The sequence below is a fragment of the Bombus flavifrons genome, chromosome 3 (genome assembly GCF_040668555.2).
Source record: "Bombus flavifrons isolate JBK064 chromosome 3, iyBomFlav1_principal, whole genome shotgun sequence".
Lineage (NCBI taxonomy): Eukaryota > Metazoa > Arthropoda > Insecta > Hymenoptera > Apidae > Bombus > Bombus flavifrons.
In genome coordinates, this window is record NC_138444.1 from 12306157 (window position 1) to 12323965 (window position 17809).

Below are 17809 nucleotides of genomic sequence, written 5' to 3' on the forward strand. Positions count from 1 at the left end.
TAACTTACTAATATTACTAGATTTTTATAAGAGTAATATAAGATATACATTACCGTCTTTTTTAAGTTACAAGATTTCTCTTTAACACTAAAATTGAACGGAGAACTGTTGAACTACTTTGAGCGCCGGTATTACAGTATGGAAAGGTGCCGGTAGGGTGCATGGGTACCTCTATGGTTAATTATCGGTACTATCAATTGCGATCCAGTAAAGCAAAACGCGACGGCAGTGCTCTTAGAAAAAAACAGGAAGAATTATCCGATACCAGGAGTTTAAAAAACCTACCAATTCGAGATTGTCATCGATTAAGGTAGGAGATATTTTAAGATGTACAGTGGTACATACAGGATGAGATTTCGGGAATTTAGAATGAAATAGACATTCTTAAAATTGGGCGTGTGGCACCGCCTTTTTCACTATTCGTCACTCTGATACATTTACAATTTTTTTTTTTTAATTATTTTATTGTTTTTTCCTCACAACTAAGTATAAAAATGTAAATGATACTTTAATTTTCCTGAAAAGATATATACCTTTTTAATTAATTTTTCTTATGCCCATATCCACAGGCTTAATGTATTAATATAAAAATATTAAATGCTACTGTATATATCAAAATACTTCTTAGACTGGTTGGTCTTGCATTTTATAACTGTAACTATAAAAAAAACATAAATTAATTTGGTAATTTATGAACGTTACAATAACCTTTTTGTATAATATTTTTTTAATACATTGGTTCTAAGAAAAGATGATTAGTGTGATATTTTTGAAGAAGGAAATTATTGGTTGCCCAGTTCTTATTGTTTAAGATATCTTTTAGGGTACTATCGGTCTTACAAATATATATATGTTTATGTATACATTATTAATTATATGAAAGTGTTTATCATGATAAAAGCTATTTTGATGTTATAGATATGATATCAAATCAATAGATATAATTAATGTATATCTCATAAACAAGTGTGAAATAAACAAAATATAGGTAAATGTATACTGTTGACCCTATTCTTGGATTTCCCACATGCACAGTAGTTTCACATCCTGTCTTTGTTTAATGTAATATCTTTTAATAGTGATCATTTGTTAAAAAATCTTTAATTTAATTAAAACATGCCAGTATTTATATAAAATAAAGTTTTAAGGTTTTTTTATCTTTAATATTAAACTTTGTATATATGATTTCAGAAAAATAAACCAAAATGTCCAAAAAGCCAGGTACCACTCAAGCAATGCATAAGGTTATAATGGTTGGAAGTGGAGGTGTAGGCAAATCTGCTCTTACGTTACAATTTATGTATGATGAGGTACATTGATTTCATAAAAGTATATAAAAAAAATCGTGTTATATTATTGATTGATTGTTTTCTGTTTATATACAAATTAGTTTGTTGAAGATTATGAACCTACAAAAGCAGATTCCTACAGAAAGAAAGTCGTATTGGATGCAGAAGAAGTACAAATAGACATATTAGATACTGCAGGACAAGAAGATTATGCAGCAATTCGGGATAATTATTTCCGAAGTGGAGAAGGATTTCTTTGTGTATTTTCTATAACTGAGGATGATAGTTTTCAAGCTACTCAAGAATTTAGGTGAGTAACTAATTATTTAATCTGTGGGAGCTATATGTATTTGATTTTCAAGGCAAAATTATTTAATTTTATATATTTAGAGAACAGATTCTTAGGGTAAAAAACGATGAAAACATTCCATTTTTATTAGTGGGGAATAAATGTGATTTACAAGAAAAGAGAAAAGTTAGTTTAGCTGAAGCTCAAGCCAGGTCACAACAATGGGGTGTACCATATGTAGAAACAAGTGCAAAGACAAAAGAAAATGTTGATAAGGTAATGATTAAATTATACGTTTCAACTTTTATAGACATTATATGGAAATAAATGTCTCTTAGAAAATTAACGTTATTAACAATTTTATGTTAATAATGACAAAATTTATATATTTATAATTGTATGTAAAAAAATGCACATGCATCATTGACATTTTGTTATCGTCTCAAATTTATTAGAGTTTTTAGAACACAAAAATTGCATGAAATATATTTAATTAGCTTTACATATAATTTACTGTATGTTTTATTACCTATGCTACACATACATCTTATAGCTTTTGCACACATAATTCTGCAATAAAAACATACTGATATAAATATAATACAATATATAAATGTATATTGCATTTTTCTTTTTAAATTTATAAAGCACTTTCTCAAGCCTTGAAGCTTTGAGATGGCATCAATTGCACATTTGCAGGTATTTTTCGACTTGATGCGTGAAATAAGATCGCGCAAGATTGAAGATAAATCAGCAAGCAACGGTCGCGGAAAGGACCGTGCCAAGAGGAAGAAAAAGAAGTGCAAAATTCTATAGGTTTGCTTTTTTTGCACTGTTTTTGATCTTTCCTAAATGGACAACTGGATGATGATTCATAAATTTTGTACATTGCAGTATTCTTTTCATTTTTTTCTGAAATTTAAATAAGTATTTATATGTGCAATTATCAGCAGGTAACAATTATACCAAAAGTATCAACCTTCTGCAAGAGTGTCTCTCAGGCATGTACAAAAGAAAATTACTTATATAAATTTCGCTTGTTATGTTGTTTCCAGCTTATGCCTGAAACACTGCATATGCATGTACAACTTCAATTCAATATCACAAATTACAAAGGCACAGACTGACTTTTTCGTTAATTTTTGAGACGTTTATTATAAAAGCAAAAAGAATGGGAATGAATTTATAAATTTTTACGTGAAAATAGTAAATATAGCTCATTGATATGCATGTTTATTTTAGAGATGCAGATACCATACATTGTCGTACTGTATTTCTATTTATTCAACGCGTTTTATACTATATCTTAGTTCCACCAATTTAATAAATAAAACTTAAGCGACAGATACGGACAGAAAATAGATTTTATTTTTGGTCCTAATATTGATAATATATAGTAAAATTACTATAACCATGGTTTTTAAATGTTAAATAGAGATATAAAATGGAAATTGACAGTTTCTTTGTATTCTATTGCAGGTATTCTTTGACTTAATGCGTGCAATAGCTGCACGTAAAGCACAGGAAAACCAAGGAGACGGAAATGAACAGAAAAAAAGAAGTTGCTGTATTTTGCTCTAACAAACATAAAACAACGCGTATAGCTGCTATAATGGACCGTTCGACTTCTAATTGCGAAAACCTGAGTAAGAGAAGTGTATTTATATACATACATACATCCATATATACATATAAGTGCGTGACATACACATACATATGCAGAAGGAAGTTTTCTGACACTTTACAGTGAATTGACAGTAAAAATAAATATGAAGCAATTGTATTGAGAACGCATAATTTAAATGTTATTTAATAATTATCATATTAATAGGTGTAAACTTTGTACTCTTTTCCACTAAACCACTAAATAATTAATTTGTAATGTACTGGTGCATATAATTATAATTCGTGGATACTACTACTAATTTATGTCGCAATATTTATTATAATGCAACAACAGTAACAAAGTTTTTAACAATGCACAAAATTACATTATATATATAGATGAACCCATTTCAAAATTTTTCATTACCACTAGAGTGCTGAAATATATATAGTTATTTAATTAAATGCTATAAAAATGAAAGGAAGAACCAGAAAAGGTGAAGGAGAAAGATTAATGTGTATGTATATGTACATGTTCATGCAGTGTATGTTCATGTATACATACATTATACATGTATACTAAGCACAATATTTCATGATGATTTAATGATGGTTAACAAAAAGAAAATGTTGCAAATATTTATTATAGGAACACTGTAACTGATTTTATTTGCAAATAAAATTATTATATATTCATTGGTGTATTTTGTATGTTTCTTTGAATCCTTGGATGATTTCAGCACTCTTGCTTTATGTTATCATTTATCAATAAAATCTTAATATTTTCGACTTGCTTAAATTTGTTCTAGAATGAGACAGTCACGGCACTGTAAAGTACAGAAGACATACATGTGGTAATTAATCCACAGTTTATTTATCATTTGTAATATGTTATAAGACTAGTTTGCAATATACAGCTATGTACAAATGTAATACAATTTATTATTTTCATATTAAAATAGCTTTGTATCTCTTCTGAACAAACAAATATAAATAGAATAATTATATTTACATCTTAGAAAACAACAAAAACGTTGATTCCGATTTTCAGAGAAAGTAGTTCTATTTTGAAAAAAATAATATAACTTTTTTTTCACCTTTAACCTTTTTAACCTTTGGTTAAAAAGATCATTAAATATATGTATTTTATAGCACAGGTCATTATTCAAAAATAAACATTCTTATTATTAAGCAAGTAATTAAAATGTATACAAAATATTGTGTCTATAAATTAATGTATTTCAATAGACTGAGAACATTATTAATGCTAATCTAAAAGACTTGAACCTCTATGAGGTGCATTTATTTGTGGAAAAATAAGAAAATCTTGATATTATATTTACATTTTACACCTCTATATATATATATATATATTTCTCAAGCCTTGAAGCTATATATATATATATATATATATATAGAGGTGTAAAATGTGTGTGTGTATGTACATATATATATATATATATATATATATATATATATATATATATATATATATATACACGCGCGCGCGCGCACACACACACGCATGTAGGTACTATTAAGTACTGAAATTTTACAAAATGGTTATGATTTGAAACATATTTATTAAATAACATTTTAGAGGATAAGTAATATTTTTTCTGCACTTTCCTTTTGATATTTTTGTACTATTGAAATTAATTGTGCCTTTTTAAGTGTTCACTATTAAGAAATTGAAATTAATAATATAATAAAGTTTTTTAATATAGCTTACCAGTGTGTATAAATTAAAAAAAATTTCATCTCATGAATATCTGTATAGGAGATATATTACATATTATAATTATTCATAAAAGTATGTTATGCATATAAATATAAAATTGTCGCTTTATCATAAATCAAATCATTCTTTATGTAATTATCATGTACTATCATCACTATAATTTAACTATTTGTCTATAGCTTTTGATAGAATCTATTTTGTGCAAGTTAGAAGAACAATGTTGTATATGATTTGTACACACACACATACACATACATTATGCGTCTTAAGATAATGAAAATTATCAAATTAATCAAATTGTATGAAGTAAGTACATATATATGTAATGTGAGTGCAATGTTACATACATTATTTTCTCTGCACAAAGCTAAATAAATAAATATAAATATAAAATAATGTAACAAAAATAGCCCTGAATTTTTATTTCTTAATAATTTAGTGATCGTCAAATTACAATAAAATTTTAACTATCAAATAATATTTGATTAAATATCGAGTAATTTTTGTAACAAATTATGATTATAGTTATCTGTACTTTTTGAGTACCCGTTATATGGAAGTACAAGTATTGGACAAATTTCACAAATATCCAATCAGAAGTATAAACGTATAGAAATTTTTTGTTGTCACTGCAATTTACTATTAACACCTAAAGTTACCATGAATCATTCGTAAAACAGTCGAAAAAAATGAATATTGAAGTGTCAGATTTAAATGAAAATGTTTGTTAAAAAAATATGTTCGAGGTTAAGGAACATTTTTTAAGATCAGAAAATAGGATCATAATGCATAGCTGCAAAACGCATCATCCTTTTTTTATTATTTTAAGCAAAAAGTTAGAGTAATGTATTTTATTTTTGTTGACAAAATTTCATAAAACTACTACAAAATGAGTAGTATTAAACTTGATATACAGTGGTCTCCAGTTCATGCCAATAAATTTATTACATGGGGTACAGAAATCTGTTTGTATGAAGTAATACAAGTAAAAGACAATAATAGACAATTATGTGAGTAAATGTCTCTTATAAAATATAGTTGTATTCCATACATAGTTTAATAGAAATAGAATGTTATTCCATATCTTATATTTTCGTTACAGATACAAAGATTTCTGATTGTACAGTTGCTCATTTACTTGCAACAAATACTAATCATCATTATGTCAAATGTATTGATATATATCCACAATTAGAACCAGATATTCTATTAGCTGTTGGACAAGCAAATGGAAAAGTTGTTTTAACTACTTTTGGTCCAACAATTTTTGATTCCCAAGGTCTTAGTGGGAAGGAACTAGGTAAATTATTTCGATAAATAAAATCTATTACACATTTATATTTTATTACATTTACAAATTATTATAGTCCCAAAGCATGCAAGACAATGCAATACAGTTGCTTGGAATCCCATAGACACAAATTTAATTGTGTCTGGTTTAGATAAACATAGTAAAGATCATTCCATTTTATTATGGGATATAAATAAAGGTTTGCAAACCTCTGAAAGAGTGCATCACCACAATACAGTGCAGACAGATTCTATGAGACCTATTGCAGAAGTTGGTGTTTCAGAAACTATACATTCTATTGCTTGGTTCAAACATGAACAAAAATGTATGGTAGTTGGCACTAATAACAAACAATTAAAAATCATTGATTTCAGAGGTATTATAATAAAACAGTGTCATTGCATATTTTTTATACGTAATGTAACTTGCCATATATACATTATATTATTTTATATTAGATTCTGCAAAAGTGGTCAACACAACAGCCACTAAAGCTGTTTATAATGTATCAGTAAATCCGCATAATAATTATCATTTACTTTCAAGTGTTGATAATCAGATAACAATTTGGGATACAAGATGCTTTGAAAAACCTGTTTTAACATTATCACAAACTAGACAAATTACGAAAGTATTATGGTGCCCAACTAGGCACAATCTTTTGGGTGCTTTACAAAAAGACTCAGGTAGAGTATCAATTTAATTTTCTCTTAATTTAATCATAAATTGTATTAATAAGCATTGATATCATCTTTAATAAAGCAACACTGCATTTGTATGACATTCAACATTGTGGAATTGGAGGAGGAGAAGATACAGAACCTGGAGCATTAGAAAGAACAGTTGCACCACCTTGGTATAGTCCTGTAAGTTTTTCATGGCATCCAACACACGTGAACAGATTATTGGCAATATCTCAACAAGGTTTGACAATATTATATTATAAACTTATACAAATTATAGAATAAAGTGTTTCTGATTTTATTTTATCCTTTTAAAGGACTTACAGATTATACAGTTTGTGAAAGAATTACAGTAAACTGGTCAACACGATCTCATCTTGCCTGGAATCATGCTTCAAAATCATTTAAATATATATGCAGTAATGATAATATTTACAAAGCCCTGAATGATATTTCTATCTTAACTAAAACACGTGCTGCTTCAGAATATGGCTTACTTGTAAGTTAAGGAAATTCACAATTTATATTTTTTATGTAACATCTTTAATATATATATCTGTAGCCAGAGCTGGCTCAGAATGGGGAATTGGCTGAAAATGAAACTCTGAAAAACTTATGGCAGTGGTTGTACTTAAGTCGCTATTTAGTAGAGGATGGCACTATACCATCTGCAGATAATAAACATCCAGGTGTCAGGTAAATTAATGATTTTCTAATCATATATCTGAAAATTCACAAAATAATGTCTATTAATGTTACATAGAACAGTTTTAAAACTAGATGGCCAACAAGGATCTACCAATGGTTCCTTAAAGTCGGAACTAATTCATCGTCCTTGGTCGGATATAGGATCTAATCATACCGCAAAAATTTACAGGTATAAAATACATGCAATGTATCATACTAGAGCTTTGTAACATAATTTAATATTTATATAATAGATCTGCAGATAGAGATAAAGGATTGCTTTTATGTGGTTGGAGATTTGATAAAGATACCAATACCCTTTATGATAACTTATTCTTAGAAAGATTAGAAAGAGAAGGAGCATATCCAAGAGCAGCAGCAATTGCAGTTTTTAATTTGTGTTTACGGCAAGCTATCGAAATTTTAAATCGAGGAGCTACTAAAATGTCGATGTCTACAAATTTAAATATCGTTGCTATGGCTTTATCAGGATTTTCCGAAGACCGGAATAGTATGTGGAGAGAATCATGTTTAAAATGTAGATCTCAACTTTCAGACCCTTATTTGAGAGCAACTTTTGCTTTTCTAACAGCAGATGATTCTTATGAAAATGTTCTCGTAAGTACACATTGATCTTTGTTCCTTATGAAACATAATATTCATATATGAAATGAGAAAAATAAATATTTTTAGAATGAAAACGGTATGGCAGTTGAAGACAGAGTAGCCTTTGCACTTATGTTTTTATCGGATAATAAGTTAAGCGAATATTTAAAAAAATTAACTCAAAAGTTAACTGATGAAGGAAATTTAGCGGGTTTTCTTTTGACAGGTTTGCATAATTTAATAAACACATGCTAATTATAATATTTACTTATTATGTATTGCGTCTTAGGTACTAGTTTAGAAGGTATACAATTATTAAATCGGTACTTAGAAATTACTGGTGATGTTCAAAGTTGTAGTTTAATAGCCATTAGAGCATTTACACCAACATTACTTCAAGAAAATCAAGTCCAAGTTTGGATTACAAGGTACTACAATAAACAATATTTACTTAAAAGATTATGAGAAATAAATATAACTTCAAAAATTGCAATAAAGTTATAGAAATCTTTTGAATGCTTGGAAAATGTGGACCCAAAGGGCTCACTTTGATATCGCGATGAGGTCTTCAACGAATGAAAAGCCTCCGCAACAAATATATGTTTCTTGTAATTTTTGTGGTAAAAGTATATCAGCCTTTATGCAAGGTTTAAGTAGAGCAAGAGGACCTTTTGGCAGGTTAGGAAGTACACCCAATAAACTGAAGGTAATATGTCCCTATTTGAATATTTGATAGAGCAATAATTAAAGTTTCAAGTAAAATAATATTTTATATTTATAAAATAATGTCTTCTTACCTTTTTGTAGATGTCTTCGTGTCCAAATTGTAGAAAACCATTACCGCGATGCGCAATATGCTTGATGCATATGGGCACAGTAAGTGGATTGCAAATGACAACATCTAGTGTTAGTAGAAGCGAAGAATGTGATAATAAATTGACAGAATTTAGTAATTGGTTTACATGGTGTCAAACATGTAGACATGGTGGTCATGCTGACCATATTACACATTGGTTTCGGTAATATATTTTAAGGTCATACGTATTAATTTCCTCTAATTCATATACTTTCTCTTTTAAGCAATTTATTGTCTTATTTAAACAGGCAACATTCAGAATGTCCAGTAACCTCATGTACATGTAGATGCTTCTCTTTAGATGCATCATGTAAAATAGCAGTGGGTATAACATAAATAGAAATCTAAGATTCTAAAAGTTTTAAATAATACTGATGATGCTCATTAAAGTTTTAGGATTTCATTTTGTACATTTCTTGGAACAACATGAATGTTATAAATGAAGGATAATGAGTCTTGTGAACAAGATACTATTTAAATTTATTATAAAAGAATAATTTACACTTCGACATATATATTAAAATAATCGTATTCTTATAAAAAGTTTTTAAACATTTTTATAGGTTATACAATTATAAATTTAAAACCCTGTTTCATCTTCAGACATTTTCCATTTTCCTGGTCCTAATACATTCAAGATAACCATGAGTTGTTTATATCGATCGACATCTATAATTAATATTTTCCTTATTTTTATACACCTTACGATATATACGTATATAAAATAAGATCGAAATTTACCAAAATTCTCTGTCATACTAAGTGGGAATACTATATAATTACTGCAATTCATTGTAGATGCGGATTGTAATGTGCCATGTATTTCTATATAACCTTCAGCATCGTTATCAATTGGTACTGGTAAAGTTACATTAACTTGTACACCATCGGTTGTTTTTAATTCTATATTTTTACCGTTTGAACCTTTCTAGAAATTAAAAAATGTTTCAATAAATTAATATAACTAATTGTAGCGGAATAAATACTATAAGTCAAGAACAACTATTGACATCAAGTAATGGTATTTATGTATATTCTTACATTAATATCAAATAAATCTCTTACTTTTCCAATAGTGCCAAGTATAATTACTTGTTCTCCAACATTTTGTGCCAATTGACGACCTTCAATACGCTTTTTTATCATTTTCTTCTTTGTTAATAATACCTCTACTTCTAAAAACTGTTTTGAAAATTATACATTATATGTCGAAGCACTATAGTGACATGACAGTGATTTAAATATGGTGTTTTCGGACAATCAACTTTTAGATCTAAAATACTAGATCTAACATAAGCTATGAATTGGTGAATAAAATGATAGAACTTAAATTCTTATTTTCTGGCCAATTATTAAAACATTCAAGACATTATAATGAACTATATTTATATATTAAATATATCTCCGTATTAGATTTAATCACTACAGTGTAGTGAATTCTTGCAAAGAGTTGGTCAGTATATTTATTGGATATATATAAGTAGCTACGTAGCATTTTGAGTTCTACCATCTAAGGTTTTTTGCTTCTATGTGCTGCACCTACAATCAGTGCGGCTTCTTCCGTTCGTTTTTGGTTCTACGTTACGTCGTGTTCTGCGAATGATTCTCAAAGGGATCAAACCATATTATTTTCATTATTTTGCGCTAGTACTTATCGAGAATAGAGTACTAAAGTTGCAAATAAACTATTGAGAAAGGTAAATATCTCTAATAACGTGTAACACATCGAGAAATATCGTCGATGTTTTATCGAGGATAACAATGGCTGCAATGCGACATTTAAAATGATTTCTTTCCTTTACTAATGCGTATGGAGTATGGAATTCTAGAATTAAATTTTATAATGAATTGGAAGCATCGAAATTTACTAAACGTTTAAAGTTATCATGATTCCTAAAATTAGATCATGCATGATTGTATGATCTACATATTTTTCGTCATATATTGGCAAATAAAAAGATCTTATAACATAACCTGATATATTGATTATATAGGTATGATGTGCTTTTTACAGATTGAGGTTATAGAGAAATGGAGCAAGAATCGAGACGTAAAGGGCCAAGAAGCCCTAGTGCAGACTCAGAAGACTCATCTCATAGAAGAAGATCAAGGAAATATGATCGATCTCCATCTCCAAGAAGAAGCAGATATCGAAGATCTCGTTCCAGAGATAGAAGATCACGTTCCAGTTCCAGAGATAGAAGAAGGAAAGACTCTAGTCGTTCACAACAAGAATGGAAACAGCAAGCTGCATCTCAATCTCAATCTTCTACTCCTAATCCAGCTAATCCTGGTGGTTATGTTCCAGCAGTTCACAATCAATACCAGGTAAATCAAATATGTCTAGGAAAAAGGAAAGAATATAAAAGAAAGAAATAAATAATATATATTTATTTTTCAGGCACCACCACCTCCAAACACCAGTCAACCACCACCACCTTTGCCAGCTTATAACCAAGGCTACAATAATTACAATTACAACTATGGACAAGGCTATGACTACAGCTACCAGCAACCCACTGGTTATCGCAGTGTAAGTTTTTTGAAAGAGTACATTAGTTCAAAGGAGTATGTTATATAATAATGATTAGCTGATATCGTAATAATTAAAATAATATTGCGTTTAAGGCAATATAATTAAATTTCAATACTTTTGGAACATTACCTATTCGTAGGTTTGATTGTATTGTATAAGTTTGTAAAAGTAATTATGAAATTATTACACAAACTACCAAAATGTTTTTAATAATATTTGGTAGTACTGTCCATTTTTTGGGGGATGAACATTACGTTCTTTTGTATCGCGAAGTATTGTGAATCCCCTCGTAAGTATAACGTTCGCGTTGTTTATTTTATTGGCATCGACATTGGAAACCAGTATTATTGACCAGATGATTTGTCTTCAAGAATCTTCCGTGTATTATCCAAAGTTCTGATTTGAGTATGGACAAATAAAGGTAAGGTTTGATAGAAGCATTGTTTGAGTATTTGACATCAAATGTATATTTATTTTGTTAGGATTATCCACCACCAAATTGGCAAGGGAATCAGGTAGCTTATAACAATCAACAACCACCACCTCCTCCCTCACTAACATCCCAGCAAGAATCATCAAGACCAGTGGATAGTGGTTCCTCTGGATTAGTGTCATCCTTAGCAAGACCGGAAGATGCCAAGAAGGAAGGTGAGTCTTTTATTTTATTTTGATTTAAATTTATTAGCTGATATTATTTTAATACATTTTTATGTTCTATGCCCAGCAGCAATCGCAGCTGAGGTAAAACAGCAAAAAGCAACTCTGGCTAAACAGCGTGAAGAATACGTTAAGAAATCTACTACATTACAACGCGAATTGGAGATTCTGCGACAGCAGTGCGATGAAATTGGTAAAGAAGGTGGAAGAGAGAATAATCGTATTATAAAAGAGAATCAGAAATTGCAGGTACGCAATTATTACATAAAATGATCAACAATATATTTCAACAGCTTTTCATTGTATGTTAATTCTTAATTTACAGATTGAGATACAAAATAAAATGAAATCGATACATAATGTAATCGATATGCTTACCGGAATTATAGGAGATAAAGCTACTGTTGATGATCTGAAAAGCAAGTTTAAGTTAGAAATTAGCAAATGTTCAAGAAGTCCCAAAGAAGACTTTCCGAAAGGAAAATCATTGTCGCCCGACCGATCATCGGCATCCGACTCCGACAAGGAATCCAAAATTGAAAGGGACATGAAAGAACGAAGGTCTCCCGAAGATTCTAAACCTATGTACAATTTTGTACATTATGACCCAGAAATGCACTGGTGTAAAGTCTGCGATATATTTCCTAAAACGGCAAAGGAATATTTGAATCATCTGCATAGCAATGAGCACAAAGAAGCTTGCTTAGTAAGTTGCCTGTTATTCTAATAATAGAGTCTTAGTGAAACTCATTCAGCTCTGGTATAGGTACTTTCAATAACTGAATGTAGAAATTTCTAACTGAAGATCGTTTTCATAAATAACTTTTATAATCATTAGAACAGGATGCAGAAAAATCTAACTGATAATTGATTTACATTGTGAGAGAACAAATGGATTCGATTAAAACTATGTATTTCTAATTTGAACTATATTTGTATAAGGATGATATATTACAGTAACAGTCAACCTGCAGGTACTTGGTACATAGTCTGATTGATGTATCATAACAATGTCTCATTAAGAAGTACCACCGAATATTTATATAGTATTGTAGGAAACATTCTCATTAACATTTAATTCCCTGCAACAGGAACGCAAGATAGTTGACATGCCGTGGCATGAGCGGAATGGAGAGGGAACGGAAAAGGAAGTGCCCTATTATCCTGGACTGCCAACGAAAAGAACACCTATTAAAGGTATGGTTCATTTCAGTGGATAATTACTAATAGCATACAATTCCGTAGCTTGTGCACAGACACTGTGTCCGGTATGTATTGAAGAGATCTACGACTATGATTTGCTCAAAAATTTGCTTGCATTAACATATGTATTATCGATTTACATAGTCGAATTATGTACGCGAAAAGAAAGATAATTAGACTTCAAACATTTCTTGCTTTTTCCTTTCTCCAAATTATTCAAAATAATATACATTAGAGATGTCCGTTGTGGAAATGAATCGTTTTATAAATTTGTACGCAGAATAATTTTTATTTTTTCCGTGAAGTGTCTTTTACACATCACAATGTTAGCAGCAAATTTTGTAGCAATGATATAAACACCATAAAGATGCACTGGATTTTAAATGGACTCGAGGAGCACACTTTCGGGCGATTTCAGATATTTCAGCTTCTATAATCGAACCATTTAAAATTATTCCTCGCAAGTGTACTGTTCGTCGATTCATCATATATAGGTCCATTTACAGTCAAGAATGAACAAAGGAAGATCTTATCAATGTGAAATATATATTAATATGAATCAATGTTATCATAATGCTAGTGCGTGTATAAATACAAATAACGTATATAGTTATATGAAAATGTGTAAATTGTGATATTCGCTCGTGTCACTTATTTTATTTAGCATATATATTATATTATTAAATAGGTTTATGATATATATTATAAATCGAAATATTTTTGTGAAACGTACTGTAAATGCCGATTAATTTTTTTGAGATATATATATAGAAGTTAAAACAATTATTAATTTTTAGCTTTTATATGATTAATAAAAGTTAAGAAAAAAGATCAAAAAATACATGAGGTAGTTGCAGTACGTGTAAAAATTCTATGTTATGTTGCTTTATGTAATTTCTTATTTTCATTTTACTTGTAATATCTTTGTGGTATATTTGTATGAATAAAACATGATTTCTTCCCATCCTTTTTTTCTTCTAGAATTCAACGTGGGAGACTACGGAAGAATATTTAATGTTATCAACCATTTATTGAGCATCTTTTAATATATATTGTTTTTGTTTTCAGTGACATGAATGTGTCGTGGCAGAATATAAGGTCATTCTTTATGAACTTAAATTGTTTACCATTTTCAAAGCTTAAGTAATGCTAAGTGTTAAAATATTTGCTTATAGGTTTACAGTTCTTCAGCGCTGCAACGGCATGGTACTGCAAGCTTTGCGATTCCTGGATCGGGGATCTCCATTGTGCAAGTTTGCACCTGAAATCTAAACAGCATTCAGAAAATTATTCTGTATGTTCTTTATTTTCTAAATTTTGTATTTCAAAAAAAGGGGCAATATAAAATTAATTAGTTAACATCTTTATTTAGCGTTTTGTCGAGCAAAATCCACATTGGGAAACCGATTGGATGGCAGATCGTGAGAAAGCATTCTCAGAGGAGAAACACAAACAGATCCAAATGGAATTGCAGAAACACAAAGACGACGACCCGCCACCAAAGTCAAAGAAATCAAAGAAGTCGAAGAAGAGTAAGAAGAAATCTAAGAAGCGAAGAAACAGAAGCAGTGGTAGCGACAGTTCCAGCGAATCAGAAAATTCTGACACAGATTCTGATCAGGATATGTCCAAGAGCATTCGTGTCGCTATGCGAAATAAAATGAAGGCGTCGACGCAAGCCATTCTGAATGAGGAGATAGATTATCATCGGATAAAATTGAAAGGACACTGGTCAAAAATGGCACAACACTTAAATCAGTCACTGACTCCAGAACCTCAACCTGTCGAAACTGATGAAAGACAACTGTTGAATTCGATCAGAGACAAATTAAAAGCGAAGCAGGAAGAAGAAATGAAGTCTATTAGTAATCGAAGACTGAGCCAAGAAAAAGCGATTGAAGAAGAGGACGAAGAACAAGAACAGGCTTCTTTTTCGAACAAATCAAAGCCGGAGAATTTGGAAGCTTGGGGACCAAAAGAACCTCCTAAACCCTTCTGGATAAAGAAGGAAGAGGAAAAACCGCAACCCATAGCCAACAAACCAATCGAATTACCCAAACCAGAAGAAATGCCTAAACCGCATATGGGATTCTGGACAAAACAGCAAGTCAACATGACCGTAAAACCACCTGAAAATAAATCTGTAGAGAAAGAGGATGAGAGACAACGAGAAAGCGATAGATACAAAGACGATCGGGATAGAAAGTATGACAGACGGGAGGATAAGTACGACCGTTATAGCAGCAGGTACGAAAGAAGGCGCGGGCGAGACAGAGATCGTGATCGTGACAGAGATAGGGATAGGGACCGTGATAGGGACAGGGACAGGGATAGAGATCGAGACAGGGACTATTACGATGATCGAAGGAAACGAGATAGTAATGAATCTCCTCGACGTGAAAGAAGTTGGCGCGACAGCCCAAAAAGAGGTTACGATAAATATGGTAAGGACAGAAGAGACGATAATTCATCTAACGATGAGTCCAAATTTGAGAAGAAAACAAATGAATCTGCATCTAAATCTAAGAAGGGTAGTATACAGACTAAAAAGTCAACGCCTCAGGTATCGAAAGGTAAATTACCTTTCATTGGTAGATTACCGCTATTTAAGAAGAAAGCTGAAGAACCAAAGTTGCCTGAGAAAGATATTACTCCTCTTCCCTATCAGCAGAGTAAATTCGAAGATACACCGAAAGTTCCCAATGAGATCATAAACCCACCTGGTGTTGTACATATCACCAAGCTTGCAACTCCAATAAATCTGGGTAATAATAATAATAACACTACCAGCAGCAGTAACAATAATAGTAGTACCATTACTACCACAGCTAATAGTACAAGCACTCTACCTCCTCAAACCAACAAAAGTCAACCGATGAAAATATTGGTAGCTCCACCACCTCCGGTATTGAATGAAACGAAACCTACACAGCAGGTGGTCGATATGGAGATTGAAGATCAATCCGAGGAAACAGTAATAGAGGAACCAATAATAGAGCAGCAAAAACAAACGCACAGTATATCGAAATTACCTCTGCCTCCACATCCTCCTCCTCCTCTGAATAGACCACCACCACCTTTCTCGACTACGTCGCAGCAGCAACAGCAGCAACAGCAACAGGCAACAGTGCAAAGTAGACCGCAATTCCCTACGAATCGACCTCCACCGCCATTTATGACAACTCCACCACCGTTCGTTCAGAGTCAACCACGATTTCCGCCTCATCAACCAGTACGGCCACCGGTGCAAAGTCATCCTCCTTTCATGGCAAATCCACCGCCACAAATGCCCACTGTACCTCCTTTCGTTCAAAATCATCAAAATCCACCACCACCTCCGCTACCAACTGTTGAGAATACTACACAAGATATTTCCGACATCCCGGAACCCACTGAAAAACGAACTGACCCAAGCATACCTCTGCCTGATGATTTGCAAGAGGCTCTAAATATCATCTTCCCAAAAGAGGAAACAGAAACGAAACAACAAAGCCAACAAGAAAGTAACATTATGTATTCGTCTATGTATAGTATGTTAGGGTGTGTTGGGTATGGGCCAGAATATATGGATCAACCACCACCTGAAATTACTCAAGCGGAGACAGAAGTAGATACTCAACCTGGACCAGATGATTTGAAGATGTTAGGCATTGACGAAGGAGATACAATCCTATAAAACTTTTTATAAACTCACAATGTTTTCTGGTTCGAATGTTTTTTTGATAAGGATCTAGCGTTAAACTCTAAGTCACGTTGACTGTCTATCCCTTCTACTTTGAAACAATTGTTATTTGTATTGTAATTTTTTGACTTAAAATTTATACGTTATGTATGTTAACATCGAATATTATGTAATTATGTAAACTAGTATTTTAAGTAAGAAATAGTAAATGTTTCTTTCTCATGTGCTAATGGCGAATTAGTTAATACTAAAGCGTTGCCTTAGCGAAATAACTGAGTGAAATGAGCTTGCGAAAGATTTACTATTTTTTATTAACTATACTGTTTTCATTTAATTCTGATTGAAAAAGATATCTCCAGGTTTTTATGAGTTTGCTAAAAAAAACTAAGCAGTTAAGCTAAACGTTACAGTGTCATATAATTACTTTTACTTAAGGCGTATATATATATACACCTTAGGCACATGTCAAAACTTAAATTTCCATATGTGTATAAGAGTATTAAAAACACTTCTTTAGAGATGTAAGCAATCAGCCTATTTACTTTTCCAGAACACATTTGAATACTAGTAAGAACAGCATAAACACTGTTTGGAAAACAAATTCAAAATGTACATTTGATTTATGAATAATATTCCATTAATAAATAACGAAATTACATGAAACGAGACGTGATGTTATAAAAC

At 31.0% G+C, this 17809-nt stretch overlaps 4 protein-coding genes across 9 annotated transcripts; 3 read left to right on the plus strand and 1 right to left on the minus strand.

Moving 5' to 3' along the window:
* Positions 1 to 99: 99 nt before the first annotated feature.
* On the plus strand, positions 100 to 4194 carry Rala (Ras-like protein A). 5 transcript variants are annotated; one of them, XM_069132821.1, is made up of 7 exons: positions 102 to 310; positions 919 to 988; positions 1192 to 1310; positions 1391 to 1599; positions 1680 to 1854; positions 2278 to 2394; positions 3058 to 4194. In XM_069132821.1, the coding sequence occupies exons 3-6, from the start codon at positions 1206 to 1208 to the stop codon at positions 2392 to 2394; spliced, it is 606 nt and encodes a 201-aa protein (XP_068988922.1). In that variant the 5' UTR covers positions 102 to 310; positions 919 to 988; positions 1192 to 1205; the 3' UTR covers positions 3058 to 4194. The 5 variants fall into 5 exon arrangements, 4 of the variants coding, with proteins under 4 accessions (XP_068988923.1, XP_068988922.1, XP_068988921.1 ...); XR_011176218.1 differs by lacking the exon at positions 919 to 988 and adding an exon at positions 2529 to 2579 and having other exon boundaries at positions 103 to 310; XM_069132820.1 differs by lacking the exon at positions 919 to 988 and adding an exon at positions 2532 to 2579 and having other exon boundaries at positions 103 to 310.
* Positions 4195 to 5555: 1361 nt separating this feature from the next.
* Positions 5556 to 9578, plus strand: mio (GATOR complex protein mio). Its single transcript, XM_069110196.1, has 15 exons — positions 5556 to 5934; positions 6027 to 6224; positions 6292 to 6591; positions 6674 to 6901; positions 6978 to 7139; positions 7216 to 7397; positions 7461 to 7594; positions 7662 to 7775; positions 7840 to 8203; positions 8279 to 8417; positions 8481 to 8619; positions 8690 to 8897; positions 8999 to 9210; positions 9296 to 9368; positions 9438 to 9578. Exons 1-15 carry the CDS (start codon positions 5814 to 5816, stop codon positions 9441 to 9443), a joined length of 2580 nt encoding a protein of 859 aa, XP_068966297.1. The 5' UTR covers positions 5556 to 5813; the 3' UTR covers positions 9444 to 9578.
* LOC138178398 (replication protein A 14 kDa subunit) lies at positions 9502 to 10273 on the minus strand. The gene is made up of 3 exons (XM_069110204.1): positions 10113 to 10273; positions 9789 to 9975; positions 9502 to 9716 (listed from the first exon to the last, which is right to left on the minus strand). Exons 1-3 carry the CDS (start codon positions 10191 to 10193, stop codon positions 9628 to 9630), a joined length of 357 nt encoding a protein of 118 aa, XP_068966305.1. The 5' UTR covers positions 10194 to 10273; the 3' UTR covers positions 9502 to 9627.
* A 286-nt stretch (positions 10274 to 10559) lies between these two features.
* On the plus strand, positions 10560 to 17650 carry LOC138178392 (zinc finger matrin-type protein CG9776). 2 transcript variants are annotated; one of them, XM_069110193.1, is made up of 9 exons: positions 10560 to 10744; positions 11062 to 11375; positions 11449 to 11580; positions 12066 to 12231; positions 12308 to 12489; positions 12566 to 12946; positions 13332 to 13437; positions 14619 to 14737; positions 14816 to 17650. In XM_069110193.1, the coding sequence occupies exons 2-9, from the start codon at positions 11079 to 11081 to the stop codon at positions 17117 to 17119; spliced, it is 3687 nt and encodes a 1228-aa protein (XP_068966294.1). In that variant the 5' UTR covers positions 10560 to 10744; positions 11062 to 11078; the 3' UTR covers positions 17120 to 17650. The 2 variants fall into 2 exon arrangements, with proteins under 2 accessions (XP_068966294.1, XP_068966296.1); XM_069110195.1 differs by having other exon boundaries at positions 10561 to 10744; positions 12311 to 12489.
* The last annotated feature ends 159 nt before the right edge of the window (positions 17651 to 17809 follow it).

Bases quoted from the DNA above. Each gene is read 5' to 3' on its own strand.
- Rala (XM_069132821.1), top strand. From the start codon at position 1,206: ATGTCCAAAAAGCCAGGTACCACTCAAGCAATGCATAAGGTTATAATG. The intron at 1,311-1,390 runs GTACATTGATTT...TATACAAATTAG, and splicing joins TACAATTTATGTATGATGAG to TTTGTTGAAGATTATGAACC. The intron at 1,855-2,277 runs GTAATGATTAAA...GCACATTTGCAG, and splicing joins CAAAAGAAAATGTTGATAAG to GTATTTTTCGACTTGATGCG.
- mio (XM_069110196.1), top strand. From the start codon at position 5,814: ATGAGTAGTATTAAACTTGATATACAGTGGTCTCCAGTTCATGCCAAT. The intron at 7,398-7,460 runs GTAAGTTAAGGA...ATATATCTGTAG, and splicing joins CTTCAGAATATGGCTTACTT to CCAGAGCTGGCTCAGAATGG. The intron at 8,898-8,998 runs GTAATATGTCCC...ACCTTTTTGTAG, and splicing joins GTACACCCAATAAACTGAAG to ATGTCTTCGTGTCCAAATTG.
- LOC138178398 (XM_069110204.1), bottom strand. From the start codon at position 10,193: ATGATAAAAAAGCGTATTGAAGGTCGTCAATTGGCACAAAATGTTGGA. The intron at 9,976-10,112 runs GTAAGAGATTTA...TTTAATTTCTAG, and splicing joins TACTTGGCACTATTGGAAAA to AAAGGTTCAAACGGTAAAAA. The intron at 9,717-9,788 runs GTAAATTTCGAT...TATTAATTATAG, and splicing joins TAGTATGACAGAGAATTTTG to ATGTCGATCGATATAAACAA.
- LOC138178392 (XM_069110193.1), top strand. From the start codon at position 11,079: ATGGAGCAAGAATCGAGACGTAAAGGGCCAAGAAGCCCTAGTGCAGAC. The intron at 11,376-11,448 runs GTAAATCAAATA...TTTATTTTTCAG, and splicing joins CAGTTCACAATCAATACCAG to GCACCACCACCTCCAAACAC. The intron at 12,232-12,307 runs GTGAGTCTTTTA...TTCTATGCCCAG, and splicing joins GGAAGATGCCAAGAAGGAAG to CAGCAATCGCAGCTGAGGTA.